At 31.5% G+C, this 25,914-nt stretch overlaps 1 protein-coding gene across 5 annotated transcripts in view; it reads right to left on the bottom strand.

Moving 5' to 3' along the window:
- LOC129613890 (uncharacterized) overlaps positions 1 to 24,301 on the bottom strand; it is a 72,835-nt gene extending 48,534 nt beyond the window's left edge. The window contains exons 1-3 of one of the 5 annotated variants that reach the window (XM_055528201.1): positions 24,031 to 24,301; positions 23,405 to 23,971; positions 19,642 to 19,929 (exon numbers count right to left, since the gene is read on the bottom strand). In XM_055528201.1, coding sequence (XP_055384176.1) covers positions 19,642 to 19,929; positions 23,405 to 23,778 — 662 coding nt within the window. In that variant the 5' untranslated portion in view covers positions 23,779 to 23,971; positions 24,031 to 24,301. Of the gene's footprint in view, positions 1 to 19,641; positions 19,930 to 23,404 lie in introns of all 5 variants that reach the window. The other 4 variants (XM_055528202.1, XM_055528200.1, XM_055528204.1 and 1 more) reach the window with 4 other exon arrangements.
- Between the last annotated feature and the right edge of the window lie 1,613 nt (positions 24,302 to 25,914).

Raw genomic sequence — 25,914 nt, 5'->3', positions numbered from 1 at the left:
TAACAAAATAAAAAAGTTGGTTCAAACTTTAAATGGTTTGTAAAGTAGCAATTTTCCAAGTGAGAATACTGTTTTTAAAAAAAATAGATGCGTTAACATAATGCTCAAATTCAAGGGTTGATTGTGTCATTAATGTTAGCTTTTATTTATAGAAATATGAAAAAACTTTAAGTTTCGGAAATATATGCTGCCAAAAATGCGATTTTTACAAATTTGGGAAGGCGAAAACTTACGAAATAAATGAAAGACAAAATCGCATTAGCATCAAATTCATCAACATTATTTTTAAAATTATCCTCAAAATATTGAAATTTCAATTTTTTTTATTTTTTTTACGTTTTGTTTTTATTTGTTCTTATGTTTATTTTGTGCCCAAAAGAAAAAAATGCCTTTTTAATTTTCAGTTTCTGAAAAATTGATTTCGGTGTACGTAACGACATCGAACCAAAAAATGTTTCAATTTCGCATCTCTTACTTATTCTGATATTATATTTTTTTTACTTTTCAAACTTTAAAATTCTACTTTTCAGTTTTTTTAAATGAGAAATCTCTATTTTTCAGCTTCGAAAAAATATGTACTGAAAATTACCATAATCAGGTGGATACAAAAGCCAATTTTACGTTATTGGTCTTTCATGTATATTAAATATATATTGATCTTAAACATATATATTAAATACATATATATTTTACAAACATTTAAAAAAATAAAGTTGAGTCAAATCAATGGTTTGTATTGTAGCACTTTTCCCTTCAACAAGTGAAAATACTGCTTTTAAATACATCTATGTACCCACCACCCTATTAAAACTACTCTCATTCATAAACGAAACTATTTTTAGGATTGCATATATTTAGGATGAACGATTTATGGAGTCTTTGAAATAAAGCAAAAATTGATATAAAGTGGGGTTAACATAATGCTCGAATTTAAGGGTTAATTGTGTGAGTTAAGAAAAATAATTCTATTTTTTAATGTCATGGAACTTACCGTTAGCTTTTTGCGTTTATAGAAATTTGAAAAAGCTTGCGGTTTCGGAAATATAAGGTGTCAAAAATTCAAATTTTACAAATTTCAAGAGGCGATAACTTGAAAGGGGGTGGAGATAGAAAAAATTTTTTTCTAACGAAATTAACTGTTTATTAATGTCTAAAAGCCACTAAAATTTCAACCTTCTACAGGCTGGGGTCTAGAAGAAAAACGACATCAAAAATTTGGAAAAAAAAGGACTTTAGATAACGGTAAATTTGAACGGCCATTTTGTTTTTCTAAAGTTTAACTATAGTATACCGCGCTAGGGGAAGCAAGCCGCTGTGTGCAAAATTTCAAAAATGCTTATGGTTTCATTGCAACAAATATTTAAAAAAGCTCATTTTTAGGGTTTTGGGGGAGTATAACTTCTAGAGAAGGGGAGATAGGTAAAAATTTTGTCCTACGGAAATAAGTTTCTAGTAAAAATCTATGTACGTATTAAATTCCCGATTTCTATCTTCAAGGCTGTAGAAGTTTTGCAAACAAAAAAAGTGTCCACGGACGGACAGAGTGAAACTAATAAGCACTTTTTTTCAAAAAAATTTTTGAAAAAGTGTTAAAAAGTAAATTTTTAACACTTTAAACTTTTAAATTTATATTTAATAATTTAACAAATTTAGTTGCTGCTATTCTTTTATAAGTGCACTTAATTTTCTTCTTCAATGTAAACAAATTATTTTCTTCTTCCAATTCCAAAGTACTTCACGTTGTCACTTAAGCCCACTTTTCTTGTTTCAGTTCCATGATTATTTCTTCTCGTGTTTAGTCATATTCGGCCCATTTTTTATTTAATTTTAATTTTCCTTTCAAGTTAACTAAAAAAAAACATGTTTTTACAGCTTTGTAGTTTTTAAACTTTCATAACCCATCAGAACTTCGATGAGCCGAGTTAAACCATGTTGATAATCAGCTGGGCTGGAGGCCCAAATAAATATCCAGACGCGAACGGAGTATCCGGATATCTGGCGCCATCCGGGTTATTTAGTCTTATTTAAAAACAGTAGTTCCCTGCCTAGATGGAACTCTAAAATTCCATCAACTCTAAAATGAAGAATGTAGAACGGCAAGGTCTCTTATAAAAATTGAAGGGAAACTGAGAGCCAACTTATCGAAAATTTACTTCTCCAGTCTGTCAACATCAAACTGAAGGCTTGGAGATTAACACAAGCAGTCATGTCGGGAATACTGCAGAAAAAACTCTATGACTCCAAAACAGCGTGGTAAGAGCACAAAACGTGGAAAGGTAAGATCATGTATGTTCATTAATAGGAACATCAATTTTTTTATAACCGCCCCTTTAAAATAAGGAAAATTTGACAGTAACTAACCTGTAGGAAGTCTTAGTAGGCATCAGATCTAAAACGCATCTGGATGTTCATAACTTCTTACAAAAACTGTCGTCAGCCCTATGTATGATGAAGAATTTTAATCGAACCAAAAATACAACAGGATGTTTATAACTTCCTACAAATAGTCAAATTGACTGACCAGCTTTGGTTTATCGTGATTTTCTGTTCACATTCTGTAGAGAAAGGTGGTACTTCAGCACATTTCAAACCACTACCAACTTCTCTAAACATCAGTTTGGAGAAGTTAAGTCCTCGTCGACGGTCGTGGTTCCTGTGAATTTTTTGTTAAATATCCGCTTATATTACATAAATATATTCATACTATTGTGATGAATATTTGCATATATTCTTATTAGCATTACACATATTTTAGTATTTACATATATTTTTATTATTGTCAAATCAAGCTTTAGAACTGGGATCAGACATAGACCAAAAAGGCGTTCATTCAGTACCGACTGTGGGCCAACCCGGGAAAAATTGCAAGTTTTTTTACGATATTTTCTACAATACACCATATGACTACTACACCACATGCTCCACTTGTCTCTCCCTCTAATAGAGACTGAGTACTACTATCAGAATACACATATTAATTGCGTAATCAACCTTCAGTATATAAATATACATAAGTAGTGTGGTACTAATATGAATCCATGCATTGAATATTATCGGTTTTATCGTTTCATTCCGATATGAAATAGTGACAATAGTCATATTATCTTTTCAGTCCGATACGAAATAGTGATATATGTATGTATGTAAAAAAATTTTTTTATTGTTACATGAAATAAGAAAGTACCACATCTTTTGAAAATTTTTAAGAAAAACCAATTAAATTTTTTTTGAGCAACGTTCTTTTTAATTTGCACACATCACTTTTTGTTTTTTTTCTTTTGAGTTCTTCCTGAAATTATACAATATTATTAAGACACAAAAATTGTTTATGACCCATTCTAGTCATTTAACAATGGGTATATTCAAAATTACAATAACGAACAAAAAATTTTTGCAGCATATTTTTAAGCCATGAATTTTTAATGTTTTTCGTGTATTGGTGATTTGTATGAAGCAAAATTTTAATATTGGTGTTTCAAAAGAAAAGATAGATTTTGTTCAATCAGATAATGTTTTGAATAGTGAACGTGGCTTAACGCTTATTTAACTGCAGATTTTAATACGGCTTTTAAAAATTTTGTTACTAATATGAAGGGAATATATACTAAATTGTTCTTCTTCTATATATAAAACGGTAATTAAATTAAAAAAAATTGAATAAATCAAAAAGCATAGTAAAATGCATAAATCAATTTTAAAAAATCCAAACAATGGCAGTTCATTTCAGCATAATTAAAATTCTAAGAATTGAAATCTCTTGTAAAATAGTTAAAATAATTATTTTTTCAATTTTCAAAAAATGCTTTATTTATTTATTAATTTTCTTTTTTACATTATAATTTAAACCTAATTAAGTTTAGGACTACTTTCAAATTTTTTTCAATTTTTCCCTTACTGGCCCTCTGTTGGAGCAGAGAAATTTTTCATTTTTTTGGAAAATTATTAAAAGACCAAAATGTGCATACATATGTAACTTTTTTTTTCATATTTTTGTTTTTTATTATTTTTTTTTCATTTTTCCTCTTTTTTTAAAATATAATTATTTTGTTAATAGATTTCAGAATAACGCTTATGATTCAAAAAAAAAAAAATCTGATGTGGTCAGCACATAACCGACCGCATTGTATATTGTCTAGTTAAGTGAAAGGGTTACGGAATATTATAAAAATGTCTGTTAAATACTTCTTTCCAATTTTTAGGACATTAGTAAGCTTATAGTTAACATACTTAGAAAAATGTAAATTTGGCTCTTAGTAGAGTTTCGGTTTGTGCTACCCGAATTCCCTGAAATGCTCGCCAGTTAGTTTCGGTAACAACCAGAACTCAAATATCAAATTTCAAGAAATTCCATCAATTTGTTCTGTGGATATGGTGAAAAATGTAAAATCGGCCCGCAAATCCGTTTTCGAGCCCTGATCTTTCCAAAAAATTTATATGTTCATTGTTTTAATACGAGGAGTTCATATATTAAATTTCAATGAAATCGGTTGATTATTTCTCTTTATATACACAAAAATGTATATTTGGCCCGTAGTAAACGTCTAGTTGCCGATGCCTGATTTCTTCCAAAACATACGAATTTTTGCGGACGGTCGAGCTGAGCTTATATATAAAATTTCAAGTAAATCGGTTGAATATTTTCTTCAAAATGTTCAAAAATGTAAAACAGGCCCGCCAAAAAGTGCAGTTCCCGAGGCCTGATATGTACCAAAAGTTGATCGATCCGTGCCATTGTGGAAACAAACTTACATATAAAATTTCATCAAAATCGGTTCAGCCGAACTTGAGATACACGCGTGCACACACAGACCGACAGACCGACAGACCGACAGGTTACTAAAAATAGTTTATTTACACTTCCCTACTATGGAGAAGTACGTTCCCACCGAAAACTCGATATGCAAAATTTGTTGCCATCACATAACCTACCTATTGTTTACACAATACGGTCGGCAAAAAATGGCAATTAATTAACACATTACTGACCAAAAGATCTTTGAATAATGAAATTAAAATAAAAAGTGTTGACATTCTCTTACTGATCTTGTAATTAATGCCGATTTATTTGAATAAGTATTTTTGTAAAGTTTTTAATCAATTTTTAGATCGTTTTAGTTCTAGCAATTGTAGTTCTAATTTGATCATTACTGATGTTCTTTCCTATTTGTTTAGTCTTTACTGGAATAGCGTACTTTGGATAGATATTAAACCCGTGACATTCTTGTATAATTATTGACATCTAATTTTTCTCAAATAAAACGCTGTTTCTTTTCATTTAAATTTGAAAAATTGAATCTATGTACATAGCATTTTTTCAAATTTCATGTTCTTTTTATTTAGATATTTCTATACATAGATAATATCTATATACATATGTATGTATATATATCTGTACTTTATTAATTATTTTCAAAGCTAATAATGTTTTAAAAAAAATAAAGCTTAAATTTAAATTACATTTTGTCAAAATATTGCTCTTTTTATGGTTTTTAGGATTTAGTATTTTAGTATTTCACATCAAAATATCTGAAACTAAGAAAAACAATTCTAAAGCAGTTTTTCAAAGAGAAGAAATCAAAAATCAACAGATTTCTAAAAAAAAACTGCACCAAAAAATATAAAATTCTAAGATCCCCGTTGACCTTTTGATTTGGACCAAATTTTACAAAAAGTACCGGCACGGCCCTGTGACCGTTTTAATAAAATTAGAAGAGGAAAATTTAATAGAAGAGTGGATTAAGATTTCATTAAAAAAGGTTTTCTAAAAATAAAAGAGGATTTTTTAGATGCAGTAAAGCAATTTATAACTGATATACCGAGACTACAGCTCTTCGGCCATAATTGTACTCTTGCAGACGACTGGTCCAAAGCCTTCTTACAGAAGCATACAAAAATATCATTGAGAGCATCTGGCCCAGTAACAATGGCAAATGCAATAGTTAGAAAATAAGTAGTGTAATATTTTGCATTATCCTGATCGTGTATTTAACGGTGATGAAAAAATGTTGTGTCCTAAAACGAAAACTGTCCTAGCAGCAAAAGAAGCAGGAAACATTTTTGAAGTTGACGGAAGAATGTCCAAGGTATTTTATGCGTAATGTTTTCTTAAGCGTAATGCTTGTGGAACTGTAATTCCGCCTATGGTGATATATCCATATAAGAGAGTGCCAGAAGAAGTTAGAAAAATTACGCCAAAGGGGCCTTGGTATTAGTGAAAATGGTTAGATGACCAAAGAAGTGTTTTATGAACGAATTTAATTGCAATAGAATAAGATTTCCAATAATTTGCTTCGTAGATGATCCCTCCACGCATTCAATGTTCTCTATTAGCAAGTTTTAATGTATTAATTTAGGAATTATTCGAATAGCACTTTATCCCAATTCTACAAGAATTTGGAGCTAGTAGACGTTTCCGGTTTTAAACCTTAAAAAGTGGATGGAATTTTAAATTTAATCAATGAAGACAAAAAAATCAAATGAGACGCTGAAAAATGATTTTAAGCATATAAAAAGTGACATATAAAAAATTTTGAAAATGAAATTTCTACAGTTGTAGAACTAAACAAAATTTCAAACACTAAAAAAAGATAATAATGCTAAACTTGTTGCAGAAAAAAAGAGAAGAAAAGCTGAACGTATTTATTTAAAAAGTATGAAAAAATATCAAAAAAAATAAGACTACGAAAAAAGAAATTTAAATATAGGCTTTAAGAAACAATTGAAAAAAACGTCTGCTGTTTATCAGCTAATAAAACTTCGTGTATTAAGAAACATAACAAATTGTTAAATATGTAAGTCTAATGATCGTCTAATGATCGTAACAGTATGTCAAATAATTACGCTAAATCTAATCATAGTACTGTAATCTGATCTCCGGAAACACACCACTTGAGAAATGTATTTTTAGAAACTATTTGGAATATGTTACACAATACGGTTGCAACTGGTTCAATATTCTGTGCTATAAGTGTACTTTTTCATTTCCATATAGCAATCCAGGTATCAAATGTAGCAAATGTACCAGAGAACCTCATATTTAATGTTTTGATAAAATGTGTTTGTTATACATTCAATTATTTAATTGCTTAGACTGTATTTCTTTGTAATAAAGCAAATATTTTAATATTATTATATGTTCTTAAGTTTTGATTTGAAGATTAATTCAAGCTTGTTGGAAATAATGTTATTTTATTTACATTTTGCTTAAAATAATAATTAAATACATTAAAACTTAAAACAAATTGGAATGGGCTTTAATTTAACGGACAAATTATAAGATAATTTCCGCTCATTACTGGCTGGATTTTAAACGATAAAGAAAATAAAAAAAATTTAAATAATTAATTTTTCTAGGGTGTCAATGACTGTACCATATCTTGTGTGAATTAATTATACTTTAAGGACAAATTTTTAAAAAATTTTTTGAATTTTTATAATTGTTTATTACTTTGTATAAATTTTTAAAAATAGTATTAAAATTTAAATATCTATTAAGTATTTTCTGTACTATCTAAGACAGAAGTGGGGAAACTTTTTATTCATTGGAGGCGACATAAGTTTTAATTTCCATAAATGCAGCTCTTATACTGTTATTGCTGCGCAAATTCCATTTTTCTTTATTTTAAATTCAGTTTTTATTTATTCCAAATTCAATTTTTTTTTATGTTGAAGTCAATATTATACGTATTATAATTAATACGTACGTAAAACATACAAAAAATAAAAAAATGAAATTAATAAAACAAAAATCAGTTAATGAAAAGCAAATAATTAAACATAAATAACAAAAAAGTAGCTTCATATTCATGTTTATTATAAAATAGTGCACTTGCTTTTTACTTGAAAATAATTGAATATTTAAAAAACAAAAAAATTCAAAAGGCACGATTTGCGCTTTTTCTGAAATGTTTAAAAGAAGCTATAGTTATATCTTTACTTAAAAAAGGTTATTCTTCTAATGATTTCATGCCATTTCTATTCTTTCCAATTTTTCAAATATTTGTGAAAAGGTCATGAAATGCAAATTTTTGTTTTGCAAATTCTATAATGTGATTTCTCCTAGAACTTATAATAAGTTCTAATTTGGCTATGCATATCAAGAATATTCGAACTCTCTCTAGTTTTCTTAAGAAAGTAAAAATCTGATTGTTTCAATTTAATTTTACTGAAAATGAAAATTTGTTAAAAATAACAGTGTAAGTTAAAATAGAATAAAAAAAGTAAATGAATCATCCTTTTGTTTGTTTATGAAATTATATAAAATTGTTAAAATTTCTGAATAAAAAATATTTCCTTTTTTTTTCAAATTAAAAAAATTTTTATAATATGTAGCTTTATAAGTATTCATATACTACTTATTAAATAAATTTTTAAAAAATTAGTGTATTAAATGAATTTCAAATAAATTGAATGAATTAAGTATTTTTGAATTTATTGTCTTGTAACTTTATTTGATGTTAGTATATCGTTCGCTACTTGTTTTAATTATTCTTGTTTTTTTTATTAAATTTAATTATAAAAACTTAATTATTAAGTTTTCTTGAATTTTATGATTTGGTTATAGTATAGAATACAAGTTTTTGTTAAAATGACAATGGAAAATAATTAATAAAAATAAATAAAAACAACTATTGACTTGTTTTGTATAATAAAATATTTGTGCTGTAATTAAAAAGCATAGGTACGTATGTGTATCTAGAACAACTTCTACATACCGCCTTCTCCATATAACGAACATTTACACTTTTGGTTGATAGTAGCATTTTCAAAAGCCTTTCATAGAAATAAATCTTTATATTACAACTTTAACGACATTCTTTATATATAGAGAAGTCAAATTTTCCATTTCCAGTTTTTGTTTTCTCCGAACTACTAATCTCCTCTAATAATTTTATTTGTACATACAATTTCTTTATTTTTTGCTTTTCTTTTTCATCACTGTCCTGGTTATAAGGCCACCGCATCAAAAAAACTGCCTCCATCGGGTCAACTTCCATATATAGCGTATGTTTTTTCTCAATTTATTTTCTATTGAAATTATTTTTTAGTTTGAACGAATGTTTTTATTGAACGAGTAGGAACGAGTAAAAATGCATTTTTCATATATTTTGAAACACATTTAACAAGTTTTACTGGCAAAATTATGAAACGATAAGGAAAATCAAATTATTTGTAAGACCAAATATAAAGAACAATCAATCGCCAGGCTCCTAATGATAACTCTATGTTGTATGGTTTTGAAGTTATAAGCATTTATTTATATGTAGGAAAAGTCCAGTACCTTCTATTTCAACGTAGCTTAAAAATGAGCATATCTACAGCCTGCCCTCCCCCCCATTATTTTTATGGCAGTAGGAATGCTTCTGATAGAACCCGCAGTAGAAATGCTTTGGTAAGAGTCCACTAAAATCTAGTACAAATCCAGAAGCGTCTGATCCAGAATGGACGGCTGTCTGGTGTGCTACTGATCCCTGAGGGACGGCAGAAATTAGGCGTGCTGCCTTGCACGAGGGATTTACTCCCAAAAGCTAGGAGAAGTAAACTCCGAAATAAAACAAAATCAATCCGATGAACAAAACAAAAGGATTTTATACTCCAGGTTGTAATCCAGTAAATCTTGAAAATCCACACTCTTATGAGGCTGGTCTCATGGATTCTGGGGGAGACCGCTTATTGCATCAAACACCTACCAAAGACTCTTTTAAAATAACAGGTCGGACCATGCGGACACCCCCATGTGATAGAAGCAAAGATAATAAAATTGTCGAAAGGCGACAAACAGAAAAATACCAATATGGGTGTAGTTAATGAAATAAAAGATGAGAAAACTGATAACTGCTACTTAAATATAAGAATAAGTGAGCTAGCAGCGCTTTATAAAGAATTAAAAAATGAAATCCAGTATCTCAGAGAGGAAAATAATAAACTAAAAATTGGAATCAAGCAATGTAAATATAATAAAAGAAACAAATACGGAAAAAGTTACGACAAGCAAAGTGGAATACTGCACAGATAAGGAGGATCTGACTCGGGGAACCGATTGGATTCTCAAGAGAAAAAGCAAAAAGCGAAGAGCAGATATTTCACCTAAAATAAGTCCTGAGGACAAGGTGAGCAAAATAGAAAAATCTGTGCAGATAAATGCACTACAAGAAAAATCAAACGCTACAAGAAAGATCAAGCCCCCTCCTGTTATATTAAGCAATGTAGAGGAATATCCAAAAGTAAAGATGCTCAAAGAAGCCAAAATAGACTTTAGGGTCAACATGACGAATAATTATCAACTTAAAATCAATGTTGATGAAGAACAAGATTACAGAGAATTAACAATAAAAATAAAGTAGAGTGTCATACCTACGAAAATAAAATGACAAGACCATCAAGGTGATAGCTAGAGGTTTGCATCCTTCGTGCCGACCTGAAGACGTCAAAAATGAGCTAAAAGAAAGGGGCTTTAAAGTTCTTGAAGCTAATAAAATTAGAAAGCAGAATAAAGAAGACAAGATCACCTCTTCATGTTACAATAAAATTTACAAAATACATAGATGTATTTCAGCACATGAAGATTATTATTGAATCACTAAGAAGGAATAATTTAGTTTTCCAGTGCAGAAGGTGTCAGAGATATGGTCGCACACAGAGGTTTTGTCAGCGTCTAGCTCAATGTGTCAAATGCGCTGCTCTTCAATTAACGATAAATTGTAGAAAAGAAAAAATCGAAGCTACCAAGTGTGCAAATTGTTCTGAGGCACATCCTGCGAAATATAAGAAACATATAACCACACCAAAGAACGAAGAGATTTACTATCTCAAAAACCTCCTGAAAGCAATATAAATGATATAATGCAAATGATGCAAAATATAGTAAAAACTATGAACGAAATTTCATTGAGATTGAACAAATTAGAAGATAAGCATCATAATGTTCATGTACGAAGATAAATGGCATTCTCAATACAAAGTGTATAATAGAAATATTTCTAAGAACCCAAAATATTGATATATGTTTACATAGAATATTATATTGATAAATGGTAGAATATAAAGCGGCGCATCCTAATAGTTAATAAAAAGATGTTTGCATAATTTTGATGGGGAATAATATAAAACATTATGAAATAAGTAAAGTAGAAAGAGAAGATAACCAATCTCCTTAAAGAAAGGTTTATTCTGGGAGGTGACTATAATGCCAAACATATTGATTGAGGTTCTATGTTATATTGATCTCAACAAGAGAAATAGAAGTAAGAAAAGCTATTAAAGAGATCGGTTGTCACCACCAATCCACTGGTAGACCAACATATTGACAAATGTTGCCAAATTTCGTTAGTTCAGAAGATGACTATAACTTGGATTTGGATCATTCTGCAGTTATATTCAACTTAACTGAGACAGTTACGAAGAAACAAAATAAGCCCATGTTGATTAGCTTTAAAGAAGAGATAAAGAATTAAATTGCGAACACAAGATGATTTAGATTCTGAGGTAGAGAATTTTGATAAAATCTTACAGTTCCCCTCTATTAGGGGAAGAGATGGCAAATGGGCAATAGAAAATGAAGATAAGGCTGAAATATTTGCAGATCATCTTGAACAAATTTTTAGGTCAAATAAATATTGCAACGGGAAATGTGAGAGCAAAAAACGTTATCGCTCCATTTGCACAAACAGAAATGGTGAAAGAAATAAAAAGTTTAAAGTCAAGGAAAGCACCGGGTTATGATTTAATTACCTCTGAGATATTGAAGCCATTACCAAAAAAAAGGGTATAACAATGTTGACTTTTTCAATGAATTCTGCATTAAGGTTAAAATATGTGCCTAATGCTTGGAATATCGCAGAAGTTATAATGATACCAAAACCTGATAAACCTTTAAATGAGGACAAGTCTTATAGACCAATTTCTATGATACCAATTTTCTCGAAACTTTTTGTAAAGTTAATACTGAAAAGAATTGGACCCATAATTGAAGAGAGGTCATTAATTCCGAACCACCAATTTGGGTTTAGAGCAGGACATTCCACTATTGATCAAATTCATAGAATTACAAATATTATTGAGCAAGCCCTGGAGGAAAAGCAAATTTGTGCAACAATTTCTGTAGACGTGGCATAGGCTTTTGACAAAGTTGGGCACGAAGGATTAATATACAAGATAGAACTGTTACTCTCTTCTTATTTAACCGACACATTATTTAGAGTCGAACCGGAGGGGGACTATTCCATATTTAGAGAAATAAAAACAAGTGTACCTCAGGGCAGTATTTTGGGTCCAATACTATATCCACTCTTTACAAGAGATGTGCCTCAAATAGAAAACACAATTGTGGCTACATATGCTGACGATACTGCAATTATGGCAGTAACATCAAATATTGACAAGGAACAAGAAACTTGTAGCAGGAAAGCAATAGTTTTGATGCTTGGACCAAAACAAAAGTAAATGGAAAACAAAAGTATATGAAATTAAGTCTGCACAAGTAGATTTTACGTGTTAATTTAAATGGGGTAAATATTGAAACTGCGGCAAAATACCTAGAAATGACACTGGATGTCAAGCTAAAATGGAAAGAACATGTTAAGAAAAAAAATACAGAATTAGAATTAAAATATAAAGAAATGTATTGCCTCATAGGGCGCAAGTCAAGGTAGTTGGTACATAAGAAGGTCCTGCTCTATAACCAAATATTAAACCGGTATGATTGTATAGTATCCAGTTGTGGGGATGTGCCAAACAAATACATGTCCAGCGAATACAAACGTTCCAGAATAGGGCTTTAAAGAATTTTATGGTGGATGCCCCTTGGTATGTGCGAAATGAAGATTTGCACAGAGATCTAAAAATTTCATATGTAGCTGACGAATTTAAAGAGTGGCTAAATTTGAAAGAGTGGTGAGACATAGAGCTCTCATAAAATTTGATGGTTGGTCTAAAGGGACTAATATCAGAATATAAAGAGGAAGTTTTGCTGATAAAACACATAACTAACTATGGGTTGCCAGGGAATGGCATGTTAGTAGCATCCATGCTTTTCTCCTTCCTTCGACGAAAAAAAAAAAACTTTAAAGATGCTATGATTTTCGAACGTATTTTTTTATCAACATTCTATTTTTGTAGGTTTCATAGTTTTGATTTGTTCAATATATTTTATATTGATTCTAAGTTAGACTGAAAATACCAATACTTTCTTTATTATAAAGATGTTTTCAGTAAAGGTTTGCAGTAAAAGGAAAATATGTTTAGAGTTTGGTGAAATTATCCTTATAAAAATTTTTAAATTTAAATTTTAATTTGAATTTTTTTATGTAATTCAACTCAGTACCCTTTCAAAAGACAATGAGGAAGCATATTTTTAATAAAATTAAACTTTTACATTTTATTAATTTGTTTTTATCTATGCTTGGGTTATTCTGCGGTTGTAACACATTTTGTTCAAGTTAGTTAGTAATTTTTAATTTGATTAGTTAGTAATTTTTTGTCACTCAATTTTTTGCGTGTTTTTGGTTTTTAAACATATATTTTTTATTAATTTTTTTTTGGACTAAATTTTTATACGATTATTTTTTTCTTTTATTACTATAGTTTCTTTGTAAACATTTTCAATTTCTGGTTTTATATAATTATTTAATTTTTTTTGGCGGATATATGTATTTTATTTTTTTTTGCGGAGTTTTTCATACATATTTCTTGCATTTTTGGCTGGCACGAGTATTGGTGTGAAGTGTAGCGATTTGAGGGCTGCGCATGATTCTGCATATTCTGGGGTTTGTGGGAATTTTTTTCATACCAAGTATTTTGAAATGAGGGCACGTTGACTGGCACAGTAAAGTAGTCGTCCAGAGGAAGAGGAAGTTCCTTGTGTTCGCTTTCGCTCTAGCTTTTTCATTTTTTCATAGCTTTTGTCTCTCCAAGCTCAGAGACAAGTTACTTTGGTCGTTCTGAGTTGTCGGTTGGTGCGGTTGTTGACCTTATGGTTGATCAGGCTGCCTATGGTTCTTTGTCGGTTGCGTTTCTGTACGTCGTTATTGTCGTCTAAGGCTGTGTCTTTTTTTACTTGTGATTTATTTGAATCTGTTTGTGTAAAGATAAGTTTTGACAATTCGAATTTGCTTGTGTTAAATAGTGGAAGATCGTAAGTTATGTAGAAATGCCGGCACAGGTTGTTCATGTCTATAATTCATCATAAATCAGATCGACTATTTTGTTCTAAATATAATCGCTAATCTGATTGGAACTTTTCTGAGCGTCCAGTGCTTCCTCTAGTTGGATGGCTGATTTTCTCAATTGTGTTGCTTCTTTAAACCTTCATCAGATTAGCAGTGTGTTGAATGGTGTTGGGGGTCAGTTCGATCTTGCCTTCAGTTCCGACACGGAGAATTACAGCGTTGTTTTCAGTGGTCATTGGCTTTGTAAGCCCGATAGTTATCATCCAACTTTGGATATATTTTTTTCTTTGGAATAGCTGGGACTGATGAAGCTACGAGAGCGCTTCATCAGTCCCAGCTATTCCAAAGAGAACATTTTGATTTTAGGAGAACAGTTTTTAGACTGCTGCTTAGCTTGGATGGTTATGTATTGAGAGTGTACTCACTGTTAATGATAGTGTTATAATTAACGATAACAACAACGGCTGGTGCAGAGGTGACGGGCTCTTCAGGGGAACAAAAGGAACTAAATCTATTAGGGAACGTGAAGCGAATCAAAAGGCTGCTGCTGGAGTAGATATGGCTCCAACTTCAAAAGAGAGTGCCGGGCCTGTGACGACAAAGAGGGAGAACTGGCCGAAAAAGGAAAGATTCACCGGCGTGCAAACTAAAAAAGTGCCCCATGTAGGGCTTTTGTTTAATGGGCCAAAGAACTTGGAAAGAAACCACAAAAAATTATATGGCTGTGAGGTGCATTCAAATGAATTTAGAGCATGCCAGGGCATTTACGGATGTTCTGGCTCATAGATTTGTGAAGGATTACCTTAACATATCTCTTATTTAAAAGTCTTACAGAGCGGAGCATCAGATTATGGGCCTAACGGGTGTACTATGGTATGATAATACAATTGGGGGTAGGCCTAGAGTCTGCATCTTATTCAACAAAAGACTTCAGATATCTTCCCATTCTAGGTTCCAAGGATCAGGCAGTTGATGAAGGCGAGGCCCTCTAGGGGCTGGACAGAGTTTGTTGTATGCTCATCCTACCTCCCGGGTGATTGTGCTCGCATAGACGACTAATTGAAGGACCTAGTGGATTTCTGTGGAAGGGGGAACTTCCAGTTGATATACGAAGTAATATCAATGCTGGCACACTGTCCGGAGCGGTGGTATTACATTGGTATTACATCGGAGGAGCGGGGATACAAATAAAAGAGGTGAGTGCCTACTTCAATTTATATATTTATAGTAACAAATTAAAGATTATGGATGAGGGCAACAGGCCGACATTCGTAAATGCCATTAGGGAAGGGATCTCTAGATATCCTGGTCTCCGGGAGTTTGGCAGAAGAAATGTATCTGGTGCTTCAATCCACAGATTGATGTTAATGGTGGATATCGAACTGATCAGCGAGGCCCTGACGGTGGCTATCACTAGTGTCTATTATGAGAGTTGTCCCGCCAAGCCGAGGCGCAGCAATAGGAGATGCGCGTGGTGAAATGAGGAGCTTTCAAGGCTTAGACCAAGGATCAAAAAGTTCTTCAATACAGCCAAGGCGTCGGGATCCTAGGAAGAGTATAAAGGCTCACCCACGAAATGAAATAGAAAAATAGTACTACATGAGTAGAAAAATAACGAAAGCGAAAAGAAGCTGATGGTCTCAACGCACTTTATTGACTCGGAGGCTGATGGCCAACGGTCTCGTGCGATATTCACGAAAGCAAGGATTAGATGGGCTGTGACGAGATACATCCTGTGTTTTTGCAGAGGAGATTCCAACATATCGCCAGAGCATTTATAAGGGACGGCGCACTGGCAACCAATCCCTTGCCTCAATCTCGGTATGTCGAGCAATCAAGAAAGCCTACAGCACTCGCTCTGCAGAGTCTAATTAGAATCCTTGAGAACTCACTGGACGTGCGGGAGGTAGCAGTTGGCTGCTCTCTTGATATTGAGGGTGCTTTGGTAACACCCCATATCACATCATGTGCGAGTCGTTGCACAAATCAGAATTAATGCGACGACGAGGAGATGGGCTAGTCAAGTGCTACAGGATAGGACCATTAAGTACACCATAGCTCTTCATCTCCGCTGCAAAAGGGTGTCTGCACGGCGGAGTTCTTTCACCTCTTCTATGGTCCATTGGAGTAGATAATCTAATCGCTGCGTTCATGTGGCTTTCGTTATACAGGGAAAATTTGGGAGCACTATCTCTGGGCTTCTCTAGTGGAAATTTATGTTATGTGGAAGAGTGGTGCAGATGCGTTGGATTAAATATAAACTGCATCGGTTACTCTAGCGAGGTGAACTATTTGGAGGTAACCCTAGATGATCACCTCTCCTGAATTACCCGTATATGTAGATAGAGTGATCGGGAGGGCTACAGCGGATTTATGGACGTGTTAAAGCTTCATCGGTGGTGCCTGGGACATCAGTCCCAGGAAAGCACTGTGGCTATATACGGCCCATACTAGGTCCATCGCCACCTATGCGTCGACCATATGGTGCCGCAATGCTCAGCAGGCGGATGTGCGGGCGAAGCTGGAAAAGCTTCAGAAGTTGGCTTGCTTGGGATTTACCGAGGCAATGAGAACGACTCCCACTACTGCATTGGAGGTTATGATTAGGTTGCCACCACTGCAGCTCTACATAGCAAAGGAAGCTAGGCTAGTGACTTGCCGACTTCTCTCTGGCGAGGGCGAGATGTTGCGAAAATTGGCCCACAGGATTCACAGAGATTTTATTGAGAGCGGTCCAATTCTCGAAAGAACCATGTCGGATTCCTGTCTACCACGGTACAATTTCGACTGCAGGTACAGGATTCTGATTCCCGATTGATAGACGTGGGGTCGCTGCGGTCCGGTCCTGAGTCGGTTTCCAGAGTATGATAGGCGGACGTGTTCAAAACGAATTCGGGTGTGGATTGGAGTGTGTATGGTGTCCGACCGGATACACATATATATGTGAGCCTTGACCCATATTGCACTGTGCTCCGCGCCGAAATACATCCAATAAAGATGTATCTGAGAGTCAGTTTGGGAAGGCGATATAAAATTCGTACCATTTATGTACTCTCAGGCAGCAGGGCGGCATTGTTGGTGCTTTGGTCGTCCCAGGTAACATCCAAAGGAGGTGATCCTTCCATCATGCTCGGGGAAGTTCACCGCAGAGTTGCGAATTAAAGACTTTATAAATTATGAAAGTAGGTCTGATGGCCCGTCTTTTTTCAAGTTCTTTGACCAATCTTCAAACGGTTCTGCGGTCACTGCTAAAAAGTTGTTATGAAAAGAAGGAGATAAAAGTGAATTGACCATACCCTCCCAAGGGTGTCGTACAGAATAGCGCAACAGCCGATGGAAAATACCGAAATGTGTGTATGAAGGCCAAGGTTAACATGGAAGAGGTCAGTCGCAAAGAAAAAAAGCTGGTGGTCGGTGGAGAGCCTTTGTGGTAGTTCTATGTTCACAAAAAAAGTGAGATAGAAAAAAAACTATTAAGCACTGTTGAAATCTTAAAAAGTAACAAAAAATTAAAGAAAACAATATAATGGAAAATGTTCCTCTTTGTTATTAATTTTTTTTTAAATTCTGCATATTAACAGTATCATATTATAAGTAGAAAAAGAAAAAAACAATGTATTCTCAATTCTGTACATATTGATATCGTTTAAAATGTATACCGATTTTCTGCACAACTTATTAATTTACGTGTTTATATCATGTTAAATAATAACGCAGCATGAGTGATTGCATGTGAACATAGTAACATATATGTAGTTAATTTTCATTCTTAATATTGTTATAATGCAATGCAATTATGCATTTTCTGCATACTAAATTAAATCAACAAAAATATTAATACACGCATATGAAATGAACACTCAAAGTAGAGAATTGAGTGGAATACTTATGTTTCTTTTTTTATGGTCGATTCATTAGCCTAAATAGTCAAAACGATTTTGTGTTACATGAATTTATATTTCTATTATTTGAAAAAAATATTTATGTGATGTGCAATGTGTATGCTTATATATATATAGTAACTAACATTCAATTCATTATATATATATAATAATGAGTGATATATTCATTATTTTTCATTTATGTTATATTAAAACAAACAAAATCAATACGTTATGCTATACGAATTCACAGTTATATGTGTTTACAGAACAAAATTGTGGTAATTTTGTTCACAGAAAACAAAATTTTGTGCCTTTTTTTCCGGTGTGCATTACGCTTGGGAAGTCGTACGATTATAACATATTAATATGTTTTTTTTTTTTCTTTTTTCACTCCTAGCGAGGAGCACAGGGTTAGTGCATTATATCATGCCCTAGTTTCATTGCGTCATAGAGTTTTAACTAGGTAGGTGACTAGCCTGCCGTAGTTTTTTCTTTTCGTATTAAATATTTAAGTCGATTATTTACTGTTTCTTTTTCTTCCTTTTTAATATCAAATATTATGAATATATGAAAATTACTTGTATAATATTTATAATATTTATTACTTGTATAATTTTCATAAAAGTCATAAAAGTATTAAATATAATTTTTATAGTGACCTAACCGGGGTTCGAATCCGAGACCCTTCGGTTAAAGGATCAGTGCCATAACCACTGCACCAATAGTCAGATTAGTATGTTAGTATGATTTATTTTCAGGGCGATTTTTCGCGGCAAAATTGTCAAATTCATAGATTTATATTTTATATACATTTTCCCTTTCGGAATGAAACGTAACTACCGCCGCGGATTTTGGATAACAGAGAGAATTTAGATAACAGAAAATGAAGTTTAATTTCTTGCGAAGAAGCAAAAATCTTTAGCTATTTTAATTATATATTTTGTTTAAATTTGGGGTTTCACCTGTGGTTTGTTTTTATTTTGTTAACTTTTTAAGACTGTAATATACAATGTATTTTGGTTTTTTAAATTACATAATTTTTTAAATATATAGATACTTGTAGTAGTTTAGAAAAACCGGTTAAATAATCAGAAAAGAAAAATATTTAAAAAAAATCATCTTTCTATTGCGTAAATACCGAAGACGTGTACATCTGGCGCCCTTAAACATGCCAGTTTTTTAAATATAAAAATAAGGATTTGATACGACGTTATTTTGCAAGACGTAATGTTACACCGCCGTTTTTTTACTGAAAAATATTTTGCTGAGATATTTTGAAGCCCAAAAGTGCCAATTTTAGAATTTTCTGCGGCCCTTCACAGCAAGCTCTGTCGAATGTTCAGATCTTTAGCACTTCCTAAAGTACTTTTTTAAGCATAATTCAGACACAGATAAACATTATTTTTCTCAAGGCGGTATGAGTCTGTAGTTTACATGTAATTCAGTTATAGCTCCGATTTTTTATAACTATTGCTTCAGTGATAAATTATTTCAATCAACTTGGTATATCATATCAGTAAACTCAATTGCAAAAATGTAGGGTTTGTTTTAAAATAGCTTTAATTAAAATAAAATTTGTTTATCATTTTTACCTTTTCTTATGCCTTTTTTTCTTTTTCTTTTTGTTTTTTTTACTAAGAATTGAATCTGTCACTTTTTCTTCTATAATATCTGCAAAAGTTTGCTTGTCTGTAGAGTCTAAATGCGAATTTGAACGTAGTTTAGTATGTTTCTTTTCCAGTTCAAGTGGTTTTTTCCTGCTTGAGTGTACTGGTGATGGTGGTGTAAACATTTCTGTTACTCTGGAAGTTCGTTTTGTAGAATAACTTTCTTGTTGGTATTGTTTTTCAATTTCCAACGGCGACTGCGACCTGAAATTACTGCATTTTATTATGAAAAAGAATTTAAAAAAATATAAAAAGGATTGGGAAATAATTACGTCTTTAAAAAGAACTTTTTTTATGGTCCACACTTTCACGATTTATAGATCATAAAATAATATAAAAAATAATATAAAAAATTTTTTCTTGGTTCATTTTTAATATGTAAGTATAAAATTATTTTAAATCTAAAAAAAATTTTTTTTTTGTTTTGACGTTTACGGATGATCAAAATTCAAAGTCAATTACGGATAAAAAGTTTACTACATTTCTGTCCGTACAAGTTTTATACGCCAGACAGTTTGCAGACTGAAAACAAAATTTTGACGTTGAAGAATTTGCGGAAAACTTGCATAATATACTCGTATGTATACATTAATTTCTCTTACACAGTAGATTATAGTATTACATATGTACTTAGAATATCAGATATAATTCAGTAATAAAATAGAATTGAAGGTATCATTTTAATGTTTTAATTTATTACCATCCAGATACAACACTGAATAATCAATAGAATAATAAAATTTCGTTTTGACTTAGAGGAAATTGTTGCTCTAAATTCCATTTCAATATCTCAAGTTAACAAAAAGTTTTAATTGATTGAACTTTAAAGAAACTCATTGTTCTCTGAAATATCTTCCTCTCTCTTAAAAGCCGTGAAAATGTTAGTTATTAAATACTGCATCCAAACAAAAATCAATTACTGCATTCTGTATATACCAAGATAGAAATGCTAAGCGTCTATCAAAAAAATGCCTAGCTGTTAAATTGATTTTCTTGATTGACAGTTACCTTATACTCGTTCTTGGTTGTTTTTAGAGCAATTTCTCTTTCATTCATCAAGTCGGATGTTACTCTAAATTCAGCAATTATAGATAAAAATTAAATTTTATTTGATCAAAAGTTCGGTGCAACCCCCTCCATTGCGAGTGTAGTAACACCATAAAAATAATAATTTCTTGATCGAAATCTGGTAAATATTTTCCACATGACGAAATAAAACATTCATTTGATTAACAATTGGAGTATCTTGACTTCGAAATTGGCACAGCCATTTATTATCACTTTTTTTTATAAATTTTTTGCTATTTATTTAAGTTAAGTTTGGGGCTATTGTTTTTCGTAGTAAGCTTTATGGCTTCTTCTACCGCGGCATATCATACGTGAACGTTACAAAAACAAAATGGCCGTTCAAATTTACCATTATCTAAAACCCGTTTTTTACAAATTTTTGATATCGTTTTTCTTCTATACCTCAGGCTGCAGGAATCTGAAATTTTAGTAGCTCTTAGATAGATTCATAAATGGTTAATGTTTTGGAAGAAAATTCCCCCCCCCCCCCCTCAAGTTAACACTTCTGGAAATTGGTAAAATTTGAGTTTTTGTTCCCTTATATTTTTGAAACTGCAAGCTTTTACAAATTTCTATAAATGCATAAAGTTAACGTTAAATGCCATATCATTAAAAAATATAATTATTTTGCTTAACTTGGGCAATTAACCTTTAAATTCGACTATTTTGTTAACCCCTCTTTAACTTTTTTTTTTTGTTTTATTTCAAAGATTGCAATCTTTGTTTTATTGAAGGATATTATATGGAATTTTCGAAATATATTCGTATATGAATGAAACTAATTTTAATAACGTAGTACACAGATTGTTTTTAAAAGCAGTAATTTTACTTGTTGAGTGAAGATCAGTTTGAAATCAGTACCCCAAGTGACATTGGTCCAGGACTAAATCATAGTTCCGATCTTTCACTAATCTTATGTGTAGAATGAATTGGCAAGGTACTTACGCAGGTTTGAAAAATGCTAAAAATTTAGCAGCTAGCCGCTTGAGGAAAGAGTGTAACCTGTTCTGTTGCAAACCGACATTCTTTTTGCATCTGTTAAACATTATTTAACATTCTTTTTTAACATATATTTTCTTTTGATGTCAAGATTTGCAAGTCGTTTTAAATATTCTGACTCGTAGAAGCTCTCGCATTTACAGATATCTACAATAGCGTGGAATAGTTTGGCGACCGGCAAAATTTGCTGTATTCATTTGATCAGTATTTTCGTTATCTTTTATCCTCTCTTGTTTTGGAGGAAAAGTGGTTTAAATCGATTCTTTGTCTCATATAGTGCTATTGCTGATTTTTCTGATGAACCGGGGTTCGTTTTATTAATGAATTTTTTTATTTTTAAAACTATTGATAACAGATGCATAGTATACCTCTCTATTGCCTCAAATTAGTAATTATGTTTCAGCCCATGATATGCTCTGTTGGATATATTTATGCTTCTGTACTCTAGGAAAACTTTTCAATTATTCAATTTCCAGACAAACTAGGCATTTGAGAAGTGTACTAAGTTCGTTGGATACTTTTACTTCCAATTAGTATATCTTCTAGGAAGGGTTAGCATACGGTTCTTGTGATAATACGGATGTAGTACTGCAGGAGTTTCAATCTAAGCTTCAGAGCCGAACTTAGATTTTCCCGCATTCGCGTCCCCTTTCTGCAGTGTGATAATGATATTTCTAAATACTTCCGTATTTCAGTCCGTGCTACACATTCCAGAATTTCCCACATTTATTTGCTTCAACGTTGCTGATATTTTCTATGTCAAATGAAGTGTATAAGTTCGATTCCTCTTGAAAAATTTCTTCACATATGCGCTGTAAGTTAACCTTGGCATAAACGTTTTTTTTCCTATTGGACTGCGGGGAAGAAATAATGTTTTTGTTTGAGTGGATCGTCATTTTTTTTCCTTGGTTGGTTTGATGTCTTGTTGTGTATACTTGTGAACACAACATTAGGACATCAACATAAGTTGCTGCTCTCTCCAGTTCGTACAGATGCATTGCTGAATGTTAAGAATTTTTGAAAACACCCACTTTTATATAATAATGACATAATTTTTATAATAAAGAAAAAACTTTTTTTGGACAATTAGTACATTGTGTTATATATAGCATCTCGTCTGTGTTAAGTTACGTATATATGTATACATAAGTATAAATAAAAATCACATACGTATATGTTTATTAATATACAAATCATACGGTTATACCAAAGAATTCCTAACTGAAATTTTGTAATTGCGCGTTATAAACTTGGAAAGGAGAAAGTTCTATATTGATGTGTGCCACTTTTCAACTCATTAATTAAAAAAAACTTTATTTCACAATAAATTTTATTTTCCAATCAAAATAAAATTTATTTATTCAATTAAAATCATATAAGGGCATCGTGAATTTAAAACTAAATGATTATTTTCCTTATTACCACGCCATGTTTACTAAATTTTTTAAATTCAAAAAACAAATTTTGAGTTTTTTTTCGAGGAATTCGATAACACTTTTCACATTTGATTGTAATTTTTTTTACAAACAAAGTACGCAGTTTTAAAAGTTGTTCTTAGTATAAATTTCAAAAGCATATTTAATAATAAATATTGTTTTAAAGTACTTGAATTCTTTCTTACCTTTTGAAATTTTTGAAAAAATTAATTTCACAAAATCTGCACTGACATCTACTTTGAAAAAATTTCCAATTCACGGGTATTTCAAATCCACAATTTTTTTGATGTGTGTTAGTGGCACAACAATATGACGTATTTGTTTGTAGTTGTGAAATCGAACAATTGCAATAACACATAATTATATTTTGCTTTCCATAGTTCAAAACTCTATCCTTGGTGATTTTTTTATTTCTCTGATTCATATATTTATATTTTTTCATATTACATATGAAGTTTTTATTTTTCATTTTTGGTTTAGTTTTTTTAAATCGATCATCATGCTCAAAAAAAATTTGGCTTTTTTTTTTTTTCATCGAATTTTTCGGTTTACCATACATTTTGATTATAAAAATTTTAAATCGGTATAATTAATTTAACTAAATTCTATAATACATTTGTTTTTTGCTTTTTTATGGAAGACTTTAGTTCGGTATTTCTAATTTAAGTATTTTAATTCATTATTTTAAGTACACATTATTGGAAGACTTGGTTTACACAAAAAATATTTAAGTACGATATTATGCTAAAAAACTGATAATTTAATAAAAATATACCGCGCGGTAAAAATTGATTTTGCAAAATATATTTACCTACACGAACAAAACATCAACTCGCTTAAAAAAATCATTTGTGTCTCGCTTGAACAATCACTTTATAATTTATTTGGGACACATTATATTTTTAAATATTCAAATTGATTTCATAAGTTTTAATTTTTTTTTGTAAAAACATGTATACTTAAATAAAATTATAACGAAAATATGAGTTACATATGCCAAATAGAAGAAAATAATACTTATAAAAAAAACGTTTAATAATTACACACATATGTACGTTAGCATCTACTAAACATGTAAAATAATTGAAGTTGCGCACTACACTATTCTTCATTTCACTATTCCTTCAAATGGGAGGTAGAAGTAGTTATTACTACCTTATAACAAAAGGCGTATATTATATCTATATAATTCGTGTATATATGCGTCTTTGCTTATTCTCATATTATTTTCCCTTATTATCCTTAGAAGATGGGCCATTAAGCATAATGCTAAACATAAATATTGGTCTAGTTTGAGTAAAAATTTTGTTGTTCTTATTATTATGTTGCTAAATTTGACGAGTAATTTCATTTACTATATTCTGCTAACAAATTTGCATAACTTTTGTCATATTTCAACAGACAAAGAAGAAAATTTTCAGTTTAACAGAAGAATAAAACCCTGCTTTTGACAAGTAAAGTCATAAACACATAAGTTCTTAAATTTTATCCCTCTGATTACTTATAGACAAATAATTCTTAATCCTGTTAACATTTTTTAAATTATATTTAACATTGACCGACTTTATTAGGCAGGACGAGGAGCACTCACGCTTAAAGAAATTGGTGTTCCTTTATTATACATACATACTTACTTTGAACAGTAATTTGCCAGAGTCGGGAGAAGTAATAGAGACTACATTTGCCGACAATACAGCAATATTATAACGGCAGTAGGACCTATTGTTGAAGAGTCGGCAACAGTTTAATTTAGCAATAAAGTAAATTGAACAAACAAATGGAAGATAAAATAAAAGTAAATCTGCGCTTGTGAATTTCACAAGCGCAGATTTACTTTTATTTTATCTTCCATTTGTTTATTTAATATGAATTTAGTAAAAAAAAACAGATTAAAAAAAAAACAAGTAAAAACGTTTCAGTCGGTAAAAACTGAACAATACCCTGCACTTTGCAAAATCTGAGTTTAAAAATTTGTTTTTGAAATCTTTAGAATTAACTTTGATTGTTAAATGGCAATTGCTCAAACGTGTCAAATGACTCAATAGAAACTTCACGGATATTATGTCTGACACGGCTGGGAGTTTCACGAATAGCTTTAATATTTTTCTAAATGCTTAAAATTGTCTTTTAGAGTTCTATGGGAGCTATTCGAACCTGTCAAGCAACTCCACGGAATTTTCAGATATATATCTGACGTGAAATTGGATACCCGACTCTCGAGTTTCATGAATCTAGTTTAATATATTTCCAAATATTTAAAATTAGCTTTCGGAGTTGTATGGAAGCTACCCAAACCAGAAATATATCTAATCTGAAATTGGCGCTCGAATGCCAAGTTTCATGAATCTAGCTTTAATATTTTTCCAAATATTTAAATTTTTTTTGTAGAGTTCTATGGCTGCTATCCGAACCTGTCAAGCCATTTCCTCAAAACTTCAAAGTTATATCTAATCTGAAATTGGACACACGACTGCTGCGTTTCATGAATCGGAGTTGTTATGACAGCTACCCAAACTAGTGCAGCCGTTCCATTAAAATTTTTAGAATATATGTAGAAAACAGGACACACTTTTGCAAATTTCGTTAGCACAAAAGAAAACACTTGTGAAAGTTTGGTGTCGATTGCATTATTCGTTTCTGAAGTATCGTGCGATCGGACGGACAGACGGACATGTCTAAATCAACGCAGAATATT

This window comes from Condylostylus longicornis, unplaced genomic scaffold, assembly GCF_029603195.1.
Source record: "Condylostylus longicornis isolate FDR11 unplaced genomic scaffold, ASM2960319v2 ptg000094l, whole genome shotgun sequence".
In the NCBI taxonomy this organism is placed as follows: Eukaryota; Metazoa; Arthropoda; class Insecta; order Diptera; family Dolichopodidae; genus Condylostylus; species Condylostylus longicornis.
The sequence above is the reverse complement of the archived record's forward strand: the minus strand, read 5'-3'. Positions and strand labels throughout refer to the sequence as shown.